The 16472-nt window shown below is 22.2% G+C and overlaps 3 protein-coding genes across 7 annotated transcripts in view; 1 reads left to right on the top strand and 2 right to left on the bottom strand.

Moving 5' to 3' along the window:
- Nucleotides 1–16472, bottom strand: part of LOC127289701 (piwi-like protein Siwi) — a 138792-nt gene that overhangs the window by 99586 nt on the left and 22734 nt on the right. The window lies entirely within an intron of this gene.
- Nucleotides 235–16362, top strand: LOC127289703 (sperm-associated antigen 6-like). 5 transcript variants are annotated; one of them, XM_051317803.1, is made up of 10 exons: nt 314–581; nt 1040–1302; nt 1463–1673; nt 3282–3460; nt 3676–3849; nt 4011–4160; nt 5179–5328; nt 5531–5689; nt 11079–11224; nt 16155–16362. In XM_051317803.1, the coding sequence occupies exons 1-10, from the start codon at nt 557–559 to the stop codon at nt 16282–16284; spliced, it is 1587 nt and encodes a 528-aa protein (XP_051173760.1). In that variant the 5' UTR covers nt 314–556; the 3' UTR covers nt 16285–16362. The 5 variants fall into 5 exon arrangements, with proteins under 5 accessions (XP_051173761.1, XP_051173764.1, XP_051173765.1 ...); XM_051317805.1 differs by having other exon boundaries at nt 500–690; XM_051317804.1 differs by lacking the exon at nt 5179–5328 and having other exon boundaries at nt 235–581.
- LOC127289713 (nickel/cobalt efflux system RcnA-like) lies at nt 5928–9834 on the bottom strand. The gene has a single exon (XM_051317823.1). It carries the CDS (start codon nt 9656–9658, stop codon nt 9314–9316), a length of 345 nt encoding a protein of 114 aa, XP_051173780.1. The 5' UTR covers nt 9659–9834; the 3' UTR covers nt 5928–9313.

Here is a 16472-nt window from a genome sequence, read left to right as displayed (position 1 = left end):
TTATTTTTATTTATAATAATGATTTTTACACATTAATTTGTATTAATTATTTTTGTATTCATTTTCAATAGAAATAATTTTTTACAAATAATAATAATAATATAATAATAATAATTATTATTATTATTATTATTTTTACATACTTAAGTAGATTAAGTAAATTAATATTTTTTTATTAGGAAGCAATATAATTAACAAATAAAAAAAATTCAATAGTGAATATTTTTTTATTGCTTTATTAAAGCGCGCTTTTTTTCGGCCTATAAGAGAATTGTCGTAGCGCAAGCGCAATAGCGTTTAGGTAGGGTCATTGTCTGCGCCGCGGGAAACAGAAAGATATTAAGGTTCGTTCATATTTCTTTGCAATATTTTGCAAAAATTTTGAATTGAAAATTGTCAATAAAATTCGCGGTTATATTTACATTATATGAAATTAAAATTTGTACTATTTTGTTTTTTGTTTTGACATTATTTTTTGTTTATATTAACAGAATAATGACATTGAATATTTAAACAAAAAAATTAACTTTTTTTGTTATTTATTTTAAAAAAAAATATGACTGCGCGTATTTGTCAACAGGGTAAGAAAGTAATTTAAAAAAGAAAAAAAAATTTCTTAATAATAATATTAAAAACAATGTTTATTTATCAATCAATTGGAAATACTTTGGAATTACCTTATTTTTTTAGGTTAGTAATTATATTTATTTAATCAAATAAATATTAAAAATTATTATAAAAATAATAATAATAATTATTATTATTATTATAATTATAATTAATTATAATTAATTATCATTTATAATTTTTATTATTGTTATTATTAATATTATTATAAAAATATTAATAATAATAATAATAATAAATTTCAAAATAATTATTAATAGTTGGGCATTAATTATTTATAAATAAACAAAATAATTAATTATTAAAAAAAATAAATTTTCTAATATAATTTTAATTTAATTAATTATTAATAAATTTTTAGAGACAATTTATTTATTTATTTATTTTTTTTTTGTAATAATTTATTTTTCAGTTTTCGAACAATATCAAAAAGCGAGAATTCAATTTATACAAAGTGTCAGCGATTTAGCCGTTAAATCATACAATGTTGAAAGTTTGATAAAATTTGGAATTTTAGAAATTATTTCACCATTAATTAATGATATTGTACCGACAATTAGTCAAACTGCTTTAATGACATTGGGACGATTAGCTGGTCATGATGAGAGAATTGCACAATTAATTTTAAAAAAAGATGTATTGTCGTGTATTGTAAAAAATTTTAAAAAACAAAATGTAGGTAAAAAAAAAAACTATAAAATAAAATAAATAATAATAAAATAAAATTTTTTTTTTTCATCGCAATTTTAAAAATTTATTATTATTATTATTATTATTTATTTTGAATAAATTGAAATATATAAAATTTTTTTCTTTTTTTAATATATATTTGTAGAAATTTTACAAAAAAGCTGCCCTCTTTCTTCTACGTTCAATAGCAAAACATTCATCTGAATTGTCAACAATTGTCATCAATGAAGATGGATTAATTGCAATAATGTTTGGATTAGAAGATTTTGATTCAGGTGTTAAAGAATCGGCCGCCTGGGCTATTGGTTATATTGCAAGACACAATAAAAATTTAGCGCAAACTGTTGTCGACGCTGGTAATAAACAAAAAATAATAATAGTAAACAAAAATAATAATAATAATAATAGTAATAATAATAATTATAATAATAATAATAACTTTTACACTATAATTAAAAATATGCAATTAGGAAACAATTTCAAAGTAATTTATCTAATGTTTCAAAAACCTGCAGTAATACGTTTATACACGTTAGAACCTCTTTTGAACAAGTTGAAACTACTTTCGAACTGATTAGAACACGTTAAAACTACTTTTCAACTGATTTGAACAACTTTGAACAAGTTGAAACTTCTTCCGCACTAATTTGAACAAGTTGAAACTACTTTTAAACTGATTTTAACAACTTTGAACAATTCAGAATTATTTATAAACTAATTTAAACAAGTTAAAACTACTTCCAAACTGATTCGAAAAAGTTAAAACTACTTTCAGACTGCTTTGAACAAGTTGAAACTACTTTCGAACTGATTAGAACACGTTAAAACTACTTTTCAACTGATTTATACAACTTTGAACAAGTTGAAACTTCTTCCGCACTAAATTGAACAAGTTGAAACTACTTCCAAACTGATTCGAAAAAGTTAAAACAACTTTCAGACTGCTTTGAACAAGTTGAAACTACTTTTAAACTGATTTTAACAACTTTGAACAAGTTGAAACTTCATTTGCACTAATTTGAACAAGTTGAAACTACTTTTAAGCTGATTGTAACAACTTTGAACAATTTAGAACTATTTACAAACTAATTTAAACAAGTTGAAACTACTTTCGAACTGATTAGAATACGTTAAAACTACTTTTCAACTGATTTAAACAACTTTGAACAAGTTGAAACTTCTTCCGCACTAATTTGAACAAGTTGAAACTACTTCCAAACTGATTCGAAAAAGTTAAAACTACTTTCAGACTGCTTTGAACAAGTTGAAACTTCATCCGCACTAATTTGAACAAGATGAAACTACTTTTAAACTGATTTTAACAACTTTGAACAAGTTGAAACTTCATTTGCACTAATTTGAACAAGTTGAAACTACTTTTAAACTGATTGTAACAACTTTGAACAATTCAGAACTATTTATAAACTAATTTAAACAAGTTAAAACTACTTCCAAACTGATTCGAAAAAGTGAAAACTACTTTCAGACTGTTTTGAATAAGTTGAAACTACTTCCGAACTGATTCGAATTTTTTTTTATGACGGTAGTTGCCTAAAGTGTCGTAATATAGGTGTCTTTCCCTACTTGTATCGGGCTGTCAATTTTTTTCTACACTTTTAGTTGTATTTTTTTTCCAAAAATTTGCAATAAAATTTTATCTTTCGATTGAAATTGAAATCTAAGAAGCTGAAACTTGGTAAACATATATTTAATTTTATGTGTAGATTTCACGAATAATATAGCTAACCCTTTTTGAAATATTATATTTAAATATTTAAATTTAAATAATCGTTAACGCAACCCTATAGGTAAGCGAGTGTAACTTGTATTTGACCAATTTTTTTTTTTTTTTGTAAATATTTATTTTGAAATTTATTGTGTCATGGCTAACAAATTTTCTTTTAAAAATAGTAGAAGTTCTTTCTTTCTTTTTTTTTTTTTTTTTTTTTTTTTTTGCATTTAAGGTGCAGTTCCATTGTTGGTTCTATGTTTACAAGATCCGGACTTGTGTCTTAAACAAATAAGTACATCAGCCCTGTCGGACATTGGTAAACACACAACGGAATTGGCACAATCAGTCATTGACTCGGGTACAATTTCAATATTGGCAAAAACATTTTCCATTTCTGATGCAAAATTAAAGGTTCATTATTATATTTCTTTTTTTTTTCTTTGTAAACAATTATACTTTAATTTTTCATTTTTATAAATAAAAATTTTATTTTACATTTATAAATACAAAATGTTTATTTCAAATAAAATTTGACATTAAATAAATTTTAAATAATTAAATTAAATTAAATTAAATTGAAATTAGTTTTTTTTTTTTTTTTTTGAAAGAACATAATTTTTTTTAAGCGTCAAGTTTTTACTTTATTGGGAAACATTGCCAAACATACAGTAGAATTTTCTGAACTTGTCGTAGAAACGGAAGTGTTTTCAAGTTGTTTAATTCACATGTCACATCCGGACGAGAATGTCGTGAAAGCGGCTGCAACATTAACAAGAGAAGTTTGCAAACATACCATTGAAGTATAAAAAATTCAAAAAAAAAAAAAAAAAATTTTTTTAAAAGTTCAAAAATTTTTATTTAATAAATTATATTATATAATAATAATAATAATAAAAATTAATTTTAGAAATTGAAAAGTAAAATTTTTTTGAAAAATTATTTTATTTTTCTTTTTTTCAAGTTGGCAGAAATGATTGTAAACGCTGGTGGAATTGCGGCATTAATAGAATTAATTGGCACAACTAAATCGGCAAGAGTGCCAGCAATAATGGCACTTGGTTATATTGCTGGTTACTCGGATCAACTAGCTTTAGCTGTTATTGATTCACAAGTAAGATCAACATCATTATTATTATTATTATTATTATTAACTATCGTCAATAACTTCAATTTGGTTCAATAAGAATTTTTTTACATTCCCAGACACTATATATTATTGTTTTTTCACGCAGACAAATACACCAATATATTTAAATTTTTTTTTTTTTTTTTTTTTAATGTGAAAGTCTCTATAAAGTATAAAACAAAAAATTTAAGAAAAAAAAATCATATTAATATAAAAATTAATGAATAATTGAAATAAGCAAATACTAATTTTAAATTAAAACAATAATATTTTTCAAATAGGGGAGAATAATATTTGAAATCGATACATCGATGTTTACTGTCGAAATATTGATTTTACCAATTAATATATTATTATTTACAGTCGAAATATCGATATATCGATAGTTACAATCGAGATAACGATATTTGCAATCGATACATCGACATTTACAATCGATATATCGATATTTGCAATCAATACATCGATATTTACAATCGATATATAGCTATTTACAGTTAAAGTATCGATATATCGTTATTTTGCCATCGAGATATCGATATTTTAAATCGATATTTATAGTCGAACTATCAATATATCGATACTTAAAATCGGTATATCGATATTTACAGTCGAAGCATCGATATTTATAATCGATATATCGCTATTTACAGTCGAAGTATCGTTATATCGATATTTGCAATCAATACATCGATATTTACAATCGATATATCGCTATTTACAGTTAAAGTATCGATATATCCTTATTTTGCCATCGAGATATCGATATTTTAAATCGATATTTATAGTCGAACTATCAATATATCGATACTTAGAATCGTTATATCGATATTTACAGTCGAAGTATCGATATTTATAATCGATATATCGCTATTTACAGTCGAAGTATCGTTATATCGATATTTACAATCGATATATCGATATACTTTTTTATTTTGAATATATGATAGATATTTAAAATTAAGTATATTTATTTATTAATTTTTTTTTTTTTTTGAAAAAGGGAATTATTCAATTGGCAAATATTTTGAGTGAAATAACTGATGATCACGTTACGGCTGTGACAATTTGGACCATTGGACAAATTGGAAAGCACACACCTCATCATTCCAGATTAGTTGCTGAGGCTTTAATTTTTCCAAAATTACTGACGGTTTAGTTTTTCTTTTTTTTTTAAAAAAAAAAAAAAATTTTCCTTTCTTTAATGAAAATATTATTTATTTTTGTTTTCATATCTTATAAAAATTGGGAAAAATCAATTTATTTATTTATTTTATTAGAATATGTATAAATATATAAATTTATATAATTTTAATTAATATTTCCTCTTTATCTTTGTTAAAAATAAAATGTAGATTTACATGAATCCAAAATCATCGGAAGATTTAAAAACAAAATGTCAAATGACATTTAAGCAAGTTTTACAAAAATGCACTTATTTCGAGGCTTTAGAATCATTACTTAAAAATGCACCTCAGGAGATTGTAAAATACGTTATTGGACAATTTAGCAAGGTATCGTTATTACTATATCATTATAATGAATTTAAAATAATAATAATAATAATAATAATAATAATTATTATTATTATTATTATTTTTATTATTAAAAATTATATAAAAATAGTAATTATTATAGAAATTAAAAAAAAAATTATAAATTAAAGTGAAAAAGGTATTAAAAAATAAATACGAAACATAGAATACATTTAACGATATTTATTAAACGTAATAATCTTTCTTCTGCATCACACGCATTTACATCGTATAATATATTTTCTTTATATATATATATGTAATTGATTATAAGTTTTAATACCTATATCATATCTATACACATTGTACAAATTTGCAATCGAAGTCGCTTATTTCTCATTTTCTATTTAAAAAAAAAAAAAAAAAATTATTGTATGAAAAAAATATATTAAAACTAATATAATAATATATTTAAATTTTAAATATTCATAATAGTAATGATGACAAAATATCTCTCTTTCCAATAATTTGTAAAATGCATAATAATTAATTAAAAATTCGTGCTTAACGATGAGATAACAAAAATATTTGTTTTTTCATCTTATTAAACGAAAATATTGATCACAAATTGATATATCGATATAAATATCGATATATCGATTTAAATATCGATATATCGATTTACACATCACTGTATCGACTTAGAAATTGATATATCGAATTGGATATCGATTTAAAGATCGATATAATGTCTTGAATATCGATATATCGATTTGGATATCGATTTTAACATCGATATATCGCTTTAAGTATCGATATATCGACTTAAAAATCGATATATCGACTTGGATATCGATATATTAGTTTGAATATCGATATGTACATTGATATATCGATTTTAACATCGATTTATCAATTTGAACATCGATATATCGCTTTTAACATCAATATATCGATTTTAACATCGATATATCGGTTTAGATATCGATATGTCGACTATGATATCAATTTGAAGATCGATATATCGTCTTAAATTTCGATATATCAACATTTAAATCAATATATCGACTTGAATATCGATATGTACATCGTTATATCGTCTCAAATATCGATATGTACATCGATATATCGTCTTAAATATCGATATATATATACAAATATCGAGATATCGATTAGGATATCGAGGTATCGATTAGGATATCGATATATCGATTGAGATATCGACAAATCGATAGATATTGATATATACGATTAAATAATACAAAAAAATAATTTTAGCATCCCATTGTGAATAAATCTTATTTCGATGAAAAATAAACTAAATATTAGGCTCTATTGCACAAACGAAGCAATTTAATTAAAATATATAAAAACAACATATATATAAATATAATAGTAAAATTAAAAAAAGAAATTACATAGTTAAAAATTATACTACGAAAATAATTATTTATTATTACTGATAATATAAGAAAAATCTCTTATTTTATACAAGCCTGCTGATTATTATTATTATTATTTTTTTTTTTTTTTGCATAATTACAAAAATTCTATTTCGAGCAGAACTGATTGTCATATATATATGAAAAAGCCATTTTTATCGAGCTCTTTATTAATTTTTATTTATTATTAAATTTTCTATTGAAAATAATTGAAAAATCGTGGAAATTTTTTTTTCTACGATAAATATATGTATAAGTAAAAATTGTCTAGTTGAAAATTATCTAAAAATTTTTTTTCCTATTTTTTTTTTTTTTTTTTTTTTTTTTTTTTTTTTTTTTTTTTTTGAAAAGAAGATAAAAAAAAACATTAATATTTTTTTTTTTCAAAAAATGTATTTTAACGTGCCAAAAAGGCGTTTTTTTTTAAATCATTGGCCCCCCTGTCATCTAAATACGATATTTCACTAGCGCAGAGCAGTGTTCTTTTAAAATTCTGAGCGAATTGGAAGAGAAACAAATATATGCAAAATTGCTTTTCTTTACGTATTATTTTCTGTTGTTGTTATTATTATTATTATTTTAAGATCCTGGTTATTTTATCAACTATATAAATTTTTTTTTGCAGTTTTTTAAATCCTTGTTTAATATATTATTTTAATAATAATAATTAATAATATATTGTATAATATATATGTATAAGTATATAATTTATTTTTTCATTTTTATCAGTTGAAATTCATTTCCTTTATTAAAAATTGATTGTACAAACCTAATTTTTTTTTTTTTGTAATATAAAGAATTTTTTTTTTTTTTTTTTTTGCTATTTTTAATAACAAATTTATTTAAATTTTTATTTTTTGTTGTTATTTTAATAATCACAAGGAACTCTTCATAGTGCCAGGATCATTCAGTCTTTTCTTTGATCTTTGGTTTATCAGCAGTTTTTTTTATTAATATATACGAGCATGTATATATATACATATAATATAATAATTGTAAAAAAAATATTGTATAATGTGAAAAGTAAAAAATTGAATACACAATTGACAAAAAAAAAATTATTATTAAAAACAATTTATTATTTAATATTAATAAAAAGTTAGAAAAAAAGAAAAATTCGTAAAAAAAAAAGAATTGGAGTTGAATAATAATTTCATTAAAATATATTTATATATATAAATCTATGGATTATTATTAACGATGCAATAAGTCGATATCGAAACATTTTTTGTGATTTATTGACGTATATCGATATTTTTTCTCGATATATCGAAATATCGATATATTTTCTCGATACATCGAAATATCGATATATCGATATTTGTAATCGAAATATCGATATTTACAATTGAATTATAATTGATATTTGCAATTGACTTATCGATATCTCTAATTGAAGTATCGATATTTTTAATCGATACATCTATAATCACAATCGATATATCTATAATCACAATCGAAGTATCGATGTTTACAATCGATATTTGAAAACAATACATCGATATTTACAATCGATACTTTTAATCGACTTATATATATTTACAATCGATATTTGAAGTTGATACATCGATATTTACAATAGCTATATCGATATTTATAATCGATACTTTCAATCGATGTATCGATATTTACAGTCGTAGTTTCGATATTTAAAATCGATACATCGATACTTACAATCGATATTTGAAATCGATACATCGATATTTACAACAGATATATCGATAATTTTAATCGATATTTATAACAGATATATCGATCATTGTAATCGATATTTATAACAGATATATCGATATATATATATATAATCGATATTTACAATCGATACTTTCAATTGATGTATCGATATTTATAATCGATATTTGTAATCCATATTCACAATTGATATATAGATATATGTAATCGATATATCGATATTTTCAATCGATATATCGGTATTTACGATCGATATATCGATATTTACATTCGATATATCGATAAATCGAATTTTTTTTGAAAAATATATCGATTTTTTATTTTTTACTATCGATTAATCGACTTTGCATCATGTACAAAAAAAATATAAAATTAGAATTAGAATATGAAGAGAAAAAAAATGGAATAAATCTAAATATATATATATACATATTATATAAAATTTAGGAGATTATAATAAAAAAAGAAAAAATTATTATTATTAAATATATATATAAATATAAAAAGGGAAAAAGAAATTTGAGATTATTTACTCGTCAGGTTCCTCATTGGCTTTGATACTAGCGTAATTATTAACATTTCTATTCATTTTTAACATTTTAAGAAAACTCCCTAATACCAATATTGTTTTACGATGACGCCTAAATATTCCTGTATAGAGAGCTTCTCTGACGTCACGTCGATCGCTGACATCAGAATCGATACTCGAACTCGCTGCAGACACTAGTGATGGTTTCGATGATATCGATTGATGATGTTGTTGTTGTTGTTGTTGTTGATGATGATGAGAATGATTATGATGATGATTCTGATTATGATAATGATGATGAGGTTCTTTTGTATTAATAATATTTCTCTCTTGATTATTAATCATTTTTAATTTTTTTTTTTTTTCAATAGAGATTTTAATTAAAATTTTTATTTAAAAAATTATTTTTTAATTTTTAAAAAAAAATTCTTGTTTTTTTATTAATAATAATAATATTTTTTTTTACTAAATATTAAAGCAAAAAAAAAAAAAACTGAAAAAAATTTGTTTATTAAAAAAATTTATTTATAACTTTTTTTGGTAAAATTAAAAAAAAAATTGAAATATAATTTTTTTTTTAAATACAAGAAAATTTTTATTATTTTTCAATTTTCATACTGCGTTTTTGAAAAATTTAATTTACTCATTATTAAAATGAGATAATTTGATATTTTACTTTTATTTTTAATAACTAATAAAAATAAGATTAAAAATATTGTTATTAATTTTTTTTTTTTTTGGGATTGATGAATTTTTCGAGAAAAAAAAAAAAAAAAAAAAATTAACGTTTATTGGTGTTCAATGCAAAATTATGTGATTCATTTGCAACGAAAAAAATAATGCATTTGACATTATTATATTAATCATTTCTTTTTTTTTTCTTAAAGAAATAATGTGAAAATATTCTTGATTTCGCTGATAGTGAAGTGAAAATTTTTTCTCATGACGATTTTGTGAAAAATGGTCCATTCGATGAGAAAATTCCTTGAGATTTATGGAGAAAAATCTAGTTTATCTGAAAAAATACAAAAAAATTACCAAAAATTTATTTTTGTTTTTGTTTAAGTAGAAAAAAATATTTTTCAAATTCTTTTTTTTTAAATTAAATTTATTATTATTATTATTATTTTACAAAATAAGTTTAGAAGAGGAAAAAATTATTATTATCATTATTATTATCATTAATAGTTTTTTTTTTTAAGTAAATATTTTTTTTTCTCGAAACATACTTTAAATTATAAATGAGGACAAGTTATAATGTACATTTATTTAAAAACATTGAACTATTGAAACTATTGAAAAAAATATAATAATAAAAAAAATCGTTTTTAATTCATATATTGCGTTTATTTATTTTTTTTCAATAACTCTCTTTCTCTCTCTCTCTCATGAATAGTTAGACGTGTTTTGTTCGGGTTTCTGAAGCCGTGTAACTTCCACTTTAATGTTTTTATCAATCTCAGGGACAAGTTAATAAACTATATACTTTTATGCCCTTTAATAACAAAAAAAAAAAAATAAAAAAATAATCACTTTTCTTCAATTTTTTTTTCATTTTTGGTAAATAAAAAAAGTTTTCCATTTCTTTTTTAAAAATATCAAAAAAAATTTTTTTTTTTTGAAACTAAAAAAAAAGTTTGAAATTAATTTTTAATTATATTAAATTAGAATTAAAAAAAAATTTTTTTTTTTATATTAAATTAAAATTTTCTAAATAATAATAAAAAAGAAGAAAAAAAAAAAATTTTTCTCTCAATTACTTTAGATACTTCCAAATGACACGAGGGCTCGTCGATTATTCGTGACATCGGGGGGATTAAAAAAAGTACAAGAAATTCGAGTAGAGCCTGACTCCACCCTTTCTGAGTACATCACAATAATTAACTGTTGCTATCCAGAAGAACTTGTGAGGTATTTAAAAAAACAAAAAAAAAAAATTTTCTTTTAAATAGTTAAATAATTATTAAATATAATAATTATTATAATAATTATAAAATAATTATTATATATTTAAAAACTCTTTTTCTATTCGAATATAAAGAATTGTTTTTTAATTTTAACTATAATTTTTTTTTTTTTCAATCAATTATTACTTTATGAAAATTAATCAACATATTTGTCGCTCAATTGACAGTAAATTAAATTTTAATTACTTTGTACTAGATTCTTCAATAATTCTTTTAATTGTTTCTAAAAAAAAAAGAAACTCTTTTATATTTTAGACATGAAGAAATTCTCATTTCTTCACTTTTTGATTCCTTTTTTCAATATTTCATATAAATATTTACAATTCTGTTCGGTAAAATATTCAATTTATTTTTAAATAATAATAATAATAATAATAATAATTAATAATAATTTCCTTTTAAACAATATGTTAAATATTATCGAACAGTATTGTAAAAACTGCTAAATAGTCTAATAAATTTTACCCCATGGTATTGTAAAATTTGTTAAAAACAGTATTGTAAATATTGTAAAACAGTATTGTAAATATTGTAAAACATTATTGTAAATATTACCAAACATTATTGTACAATTAAATTAAATTATTATTTACAATATTGTTTGACAATATTAACAATAATGTTTGGCAATATTTACAATACTGTTTAATAAATTTTACAATACCGTCGGATAATATTTATTAAGATTATTTAGTATTTTTTTACAATACTGTTCGATAATATTTCACATACTGTATTATATATATATATTTATTATAACGCGTAAAAATTTTTTACATTACTCTTCGGTAATATTTAATATACTGTTTAGTATTAATTATTGTAACGCGTAATAAATTTTACAATATAGTTCGGTAATATTCAATATACTATTTAGTATTTTATGATTGTTATTATTATTATTATTATTATTATTATTATTTTCAATATTGATTAGTAATATTTACTATACTGTTTAACAAACTTTACAATATGCTTCGGCAATATTTAATATACTATTTAGTATTTTTTACAATACTATGTAGTATTATTCACAATACTGTTAAATAAACTTTACAATTCTTTTCGGTAATATTTAATATATAGTATATTTTGTATTTTTTACAATACTGTTTGGTATTGTTTATAATACCATTTACTATTAGTTACTATACTGTTTGGTAATATTTACAATTTTCTTTTAAAATATTTTAAAATGCTAATAAATAATAAATAAAATAATAATAATAATTATAATAGATAAATTTAGTAAATATTAATATATATAATATATATTATATATTATATTTTATATATTATATTTTATATATTATATATTATAAATTATATACTATACAAAATCTAAAAATCAAAGAAAAATAAAATTGTTTTTAAAATATATTTTGTAATTTATTTGTTTTCTTTGTTTGTAATTCCAATAAAAATCAACCTCGAAATATTTTCAATCGGTAAATAAAAAAATTTTTCTATGTCATTTACGATTAAAATAGTATTTTTGTGGAATGTTGATTTATATAGAAGCGGGGATTTCGAAATGTATTTTAAATACGTGTTACTTTCACTATACAGATATATATATATATACATACCTATACATATACATATAAATATTTCCAGACCATACCAACTTAAATTGATTTACAAAAAGAACACAAAAAAAATATCTATATATATATTCTTTATATACACATATTGTTTAATCAATTTTTATAATAAATTATTAAAAAAAAAAACTAAAATTTCAAAAATTTGGTAAAAAAATCTTTTTTTTAAATTTTTTATATACATTAGAAATGAATATTTATATAAAATTAAAAAATTCTTTTTTAATGTTTAATTTTCCCTTTAAAAATTTGTTTTTTATAACATAAGGTTCTCGACCCACTTTTTTTTTTTTTTTTTTTTAATAATACTTGAATTTTCACAAATGGAGAAATAAAACATTCAAATATTTGCGATTTTTTTTTAAAAAAAGAAAATTTTGTAGTAAATTTTTTTTTACTAAAAAACTAGTATTTACCATTTAATGATGATGGAATCACAAATTACACAAAACAGTAACACTTGTCCATTTGTTGTTGTTTTGATATATATAATGGATTTTTTTACAGTCTCTTGAAATGAGTTGATTTATATATATATATATATGTGTGTATCCATATACTAAAAATTAAAGTACGAAAAACTATGACAAATGCCAGGCCTTGTTTATTATTATTATAATAATAAATTATTATTATTATAATTGTATTTTTAGTTGACAATTATAATATTATAGAAAATAGACTCAAAATAAAAGAAAAATTATAATTTGTATACATATATATATATGTAAATTTTTAACATATATAAGTTTTTATAAAAACACTATTGTATTACTGTCACATTTGTATATGTAACATATTTTAAACGCGCGATGCTTTTAATGCATACACGAGGAACGTCACTGAATGATTGGAAAAGCTCGACTTTTAAAGCAGAGTTCACAATTGACGTTCACCTGTATAAAACCAGGGACGAGTGTCATGACTCATAAGCCCTCATCACTTTACATATATATTCATATATATTCATTATATAGTTTCACAATTATTCAAAAAATTTACTACACTTTTTATTTAAATTACATCACTCGTTTTTTTTATAAAACATTTTCAATTTTTTTTTTTTTTTATGAAAATCAGAAAAAAATATTAGATTAAAAAAGAAACTGTTAAAAGAGTTATTTTTCTATATTTATATCGAAAATATACGAAAAAAATGTCCTAATAACAAATTTTCAATGAAAATCTGATGGAAATTAGAAAAAATCCCCTATATTGGATTCATCATTTTGAATTTTGTAAATCTGATGTGAAATTCGTAATCAGCGACCCCTAAAACCCCCGAGTAACAATTTTCAAACGAATTTAAACAATTTTTTGAAAAAAAATCCGCCATACTAGATCCACCATTTTGAATTTTAAAAAACTAACATCGGATTCGTAATAAGCGACCCCAAAAACCCCCGAGTAATAAATTTCAAGGGAATCTGATAAATTTTTTAAAAATTCGTTCTCCATTTTGGATCCGCCATTTTGAATTTTGCAAATCTGATGTCAAATTCGTAATCAGCGACCCTGAAAACCCCCAAATGACGATTTTCAAACGAATTTGAACAATTTTTTGAAAAAAAAATCCGCCATACATGATCCGCCATATTGAATCTTGAAATACTAACATCGGATTCGTAATCAGCGACCCCAAAAACCTCCGAGTAATAAATTTCAAGGGAATCTGATAAATTTTTTAAAAATTCGTTCTCCATTTTGGATCCGCCATTTTGAATTTTGCAAATCTGATGTCCAATTCGTAATCAGCGACCCCGAAAACCCCCGAGTAACGATTTTCAAACGAATTTGAACAATTTTTTGAAAAAAAAATCCGCCATACTAGATCCGCCATTTTGAATTTTGAAAAACTAACATCGAATTCGTAATCAGCGACCCCAAAAACCCCAGAGTAATAAATTTCAAGGGAATCTGATAAATTTTTTAAAAATTCGTTCTCCATTTTGGATCCGCCATTTTGAATTTTTCAAATCTGATGTCAAATTCGTAATCAGCGACCCTGAAAACCCCCAAATGACGATTTTCAAACGAATTTGAACAATTTTTTGAAAAAAAAATCCGCCATACATGATCCGCCATATTGAATCTTGAAATACTAACATCGGATTCGTAATCAGCGACCCCAAAAACCTCCGAGTAATAAATTTCAAGGGAATCTGGTAAATTTTTTAAAAATTCGTTCGCCATTTTGTTTTTTGCAAATCTGATGTCAAATTCGTAATCAGCGACCCCAAAAACCCCCGGGGGACAAGTTTTAAGCCAATTTAATGAATTTTTGAAAAAAAATCCACCATACTAGATCCGCCATTTTGAGTTTTCAAAAACGAACATTGGATTCGGAATCAGCGAACCTTACAAATAAGCCTGAAGTAATGATTTTAAAAACGAATTTGAACAATTTTTTAATTTTTGGTCATCATTTTGAATCGGCCATATTGAATTTTGAAAATCTGATGTCAAATTCGTAATCAGCGACCCCGAAAATCCCCGAGTAACAATTTTCAAACGAATTTGAACAATTTTTTGAAAACATACGCCATATTGGATCCGCCATTTTGAATTTTAAAAAACTAACATCGGATTCGTGATCAGTGACCCCGAAAACCCCCGAGAAATAAATTTCAAGCGAATCCAATCAGTTTTCGAAAATATTTTCGCCTTATTGGATCCGCCATTTTGAATTTTGAAAATATGATGTCAAATTCGTAATCAGCGACCCCGAAAACACCCAAGTATAAAGTTTCAAGCGAATCTGATCAATTTTTTAATATATTAAATCGTTGAATACGAATTTCACATCATATTATCAAAATTCAAAATGGCGGATCCAAGATGGCGGAAAATTTTTTGTAAACTGATTGAATTTACTTGAAACTTGTTACTCGGGGGTTTTCGGGGTCGCTAATTACGAATTTGACATTACATTTTTAAAATTCAAATTGTCGGATCCAATATGTCTAACTTTTTTTGTTGAAATTTATTGAATTCGCTGAAAATTTGTTATTTGGGTGGTTTGTTTTTTTGGTCCCTTGTACATAATTGGAATATAAAATTTAAATCAAAAACATTAATTTCTTTAAGTAGCAATTAAATATAAATATTTTGAGGTTATGTAACACATTTTTTACCAAACAGTACTGTAAATAATATCAAATCGTAACAATTATTTAAAAAAATAAATTTTACTGAATAAAATTTTCAAACAATATTATAAAAAAGTTAAAATTTTCAAACATAATTAATAAAAATTAAAAAATGTTTTAGATTTTATTCACCTGGATATCAGGACAGCTTATTGGATGCCGTTGAACAATATCAGCCAAGATGTGAACCTCTACAAAATATTGTTAAACCGTCTAAAAGCACTGATACCAATATTTTGGCACCAATTTAAAAAGAAAAAGAATAATTAAAACAAAACTAAAATGTAAGAAAAATAAAAAATGAAATAAAATTTAAATAAATATTTAAATTTGTTATCTTCTTTTTTTCTGCTCTCATAGTTGTTGCTATTTTAAAAATAAATACAATAATAGGAAATATATTTTTTTTTATCTAAGAAATAAAAATTCATTGTTTGTT

The sequence above is a fragment of the Leptopilina boulardi genome, unplaced genomic scaffold, assembly GCF_019393585.1.
Source record: "Leptopilina boulardi isolate dan_hultmark-lab unplaced genomic scaffold, ZJU_Lbou_2.1 LbouV2_5, whole genome shotgun sequence".
Lineage (NCBI taxonomy): Eukaryota > Metazoa > Arthropoda > Insecta > Hymenoptera > Figitidae > Leptopilina > Leptopilina boulardi.
This window is presented reverse-complemented; position numbering and strand designations above follow the sequence as displayed.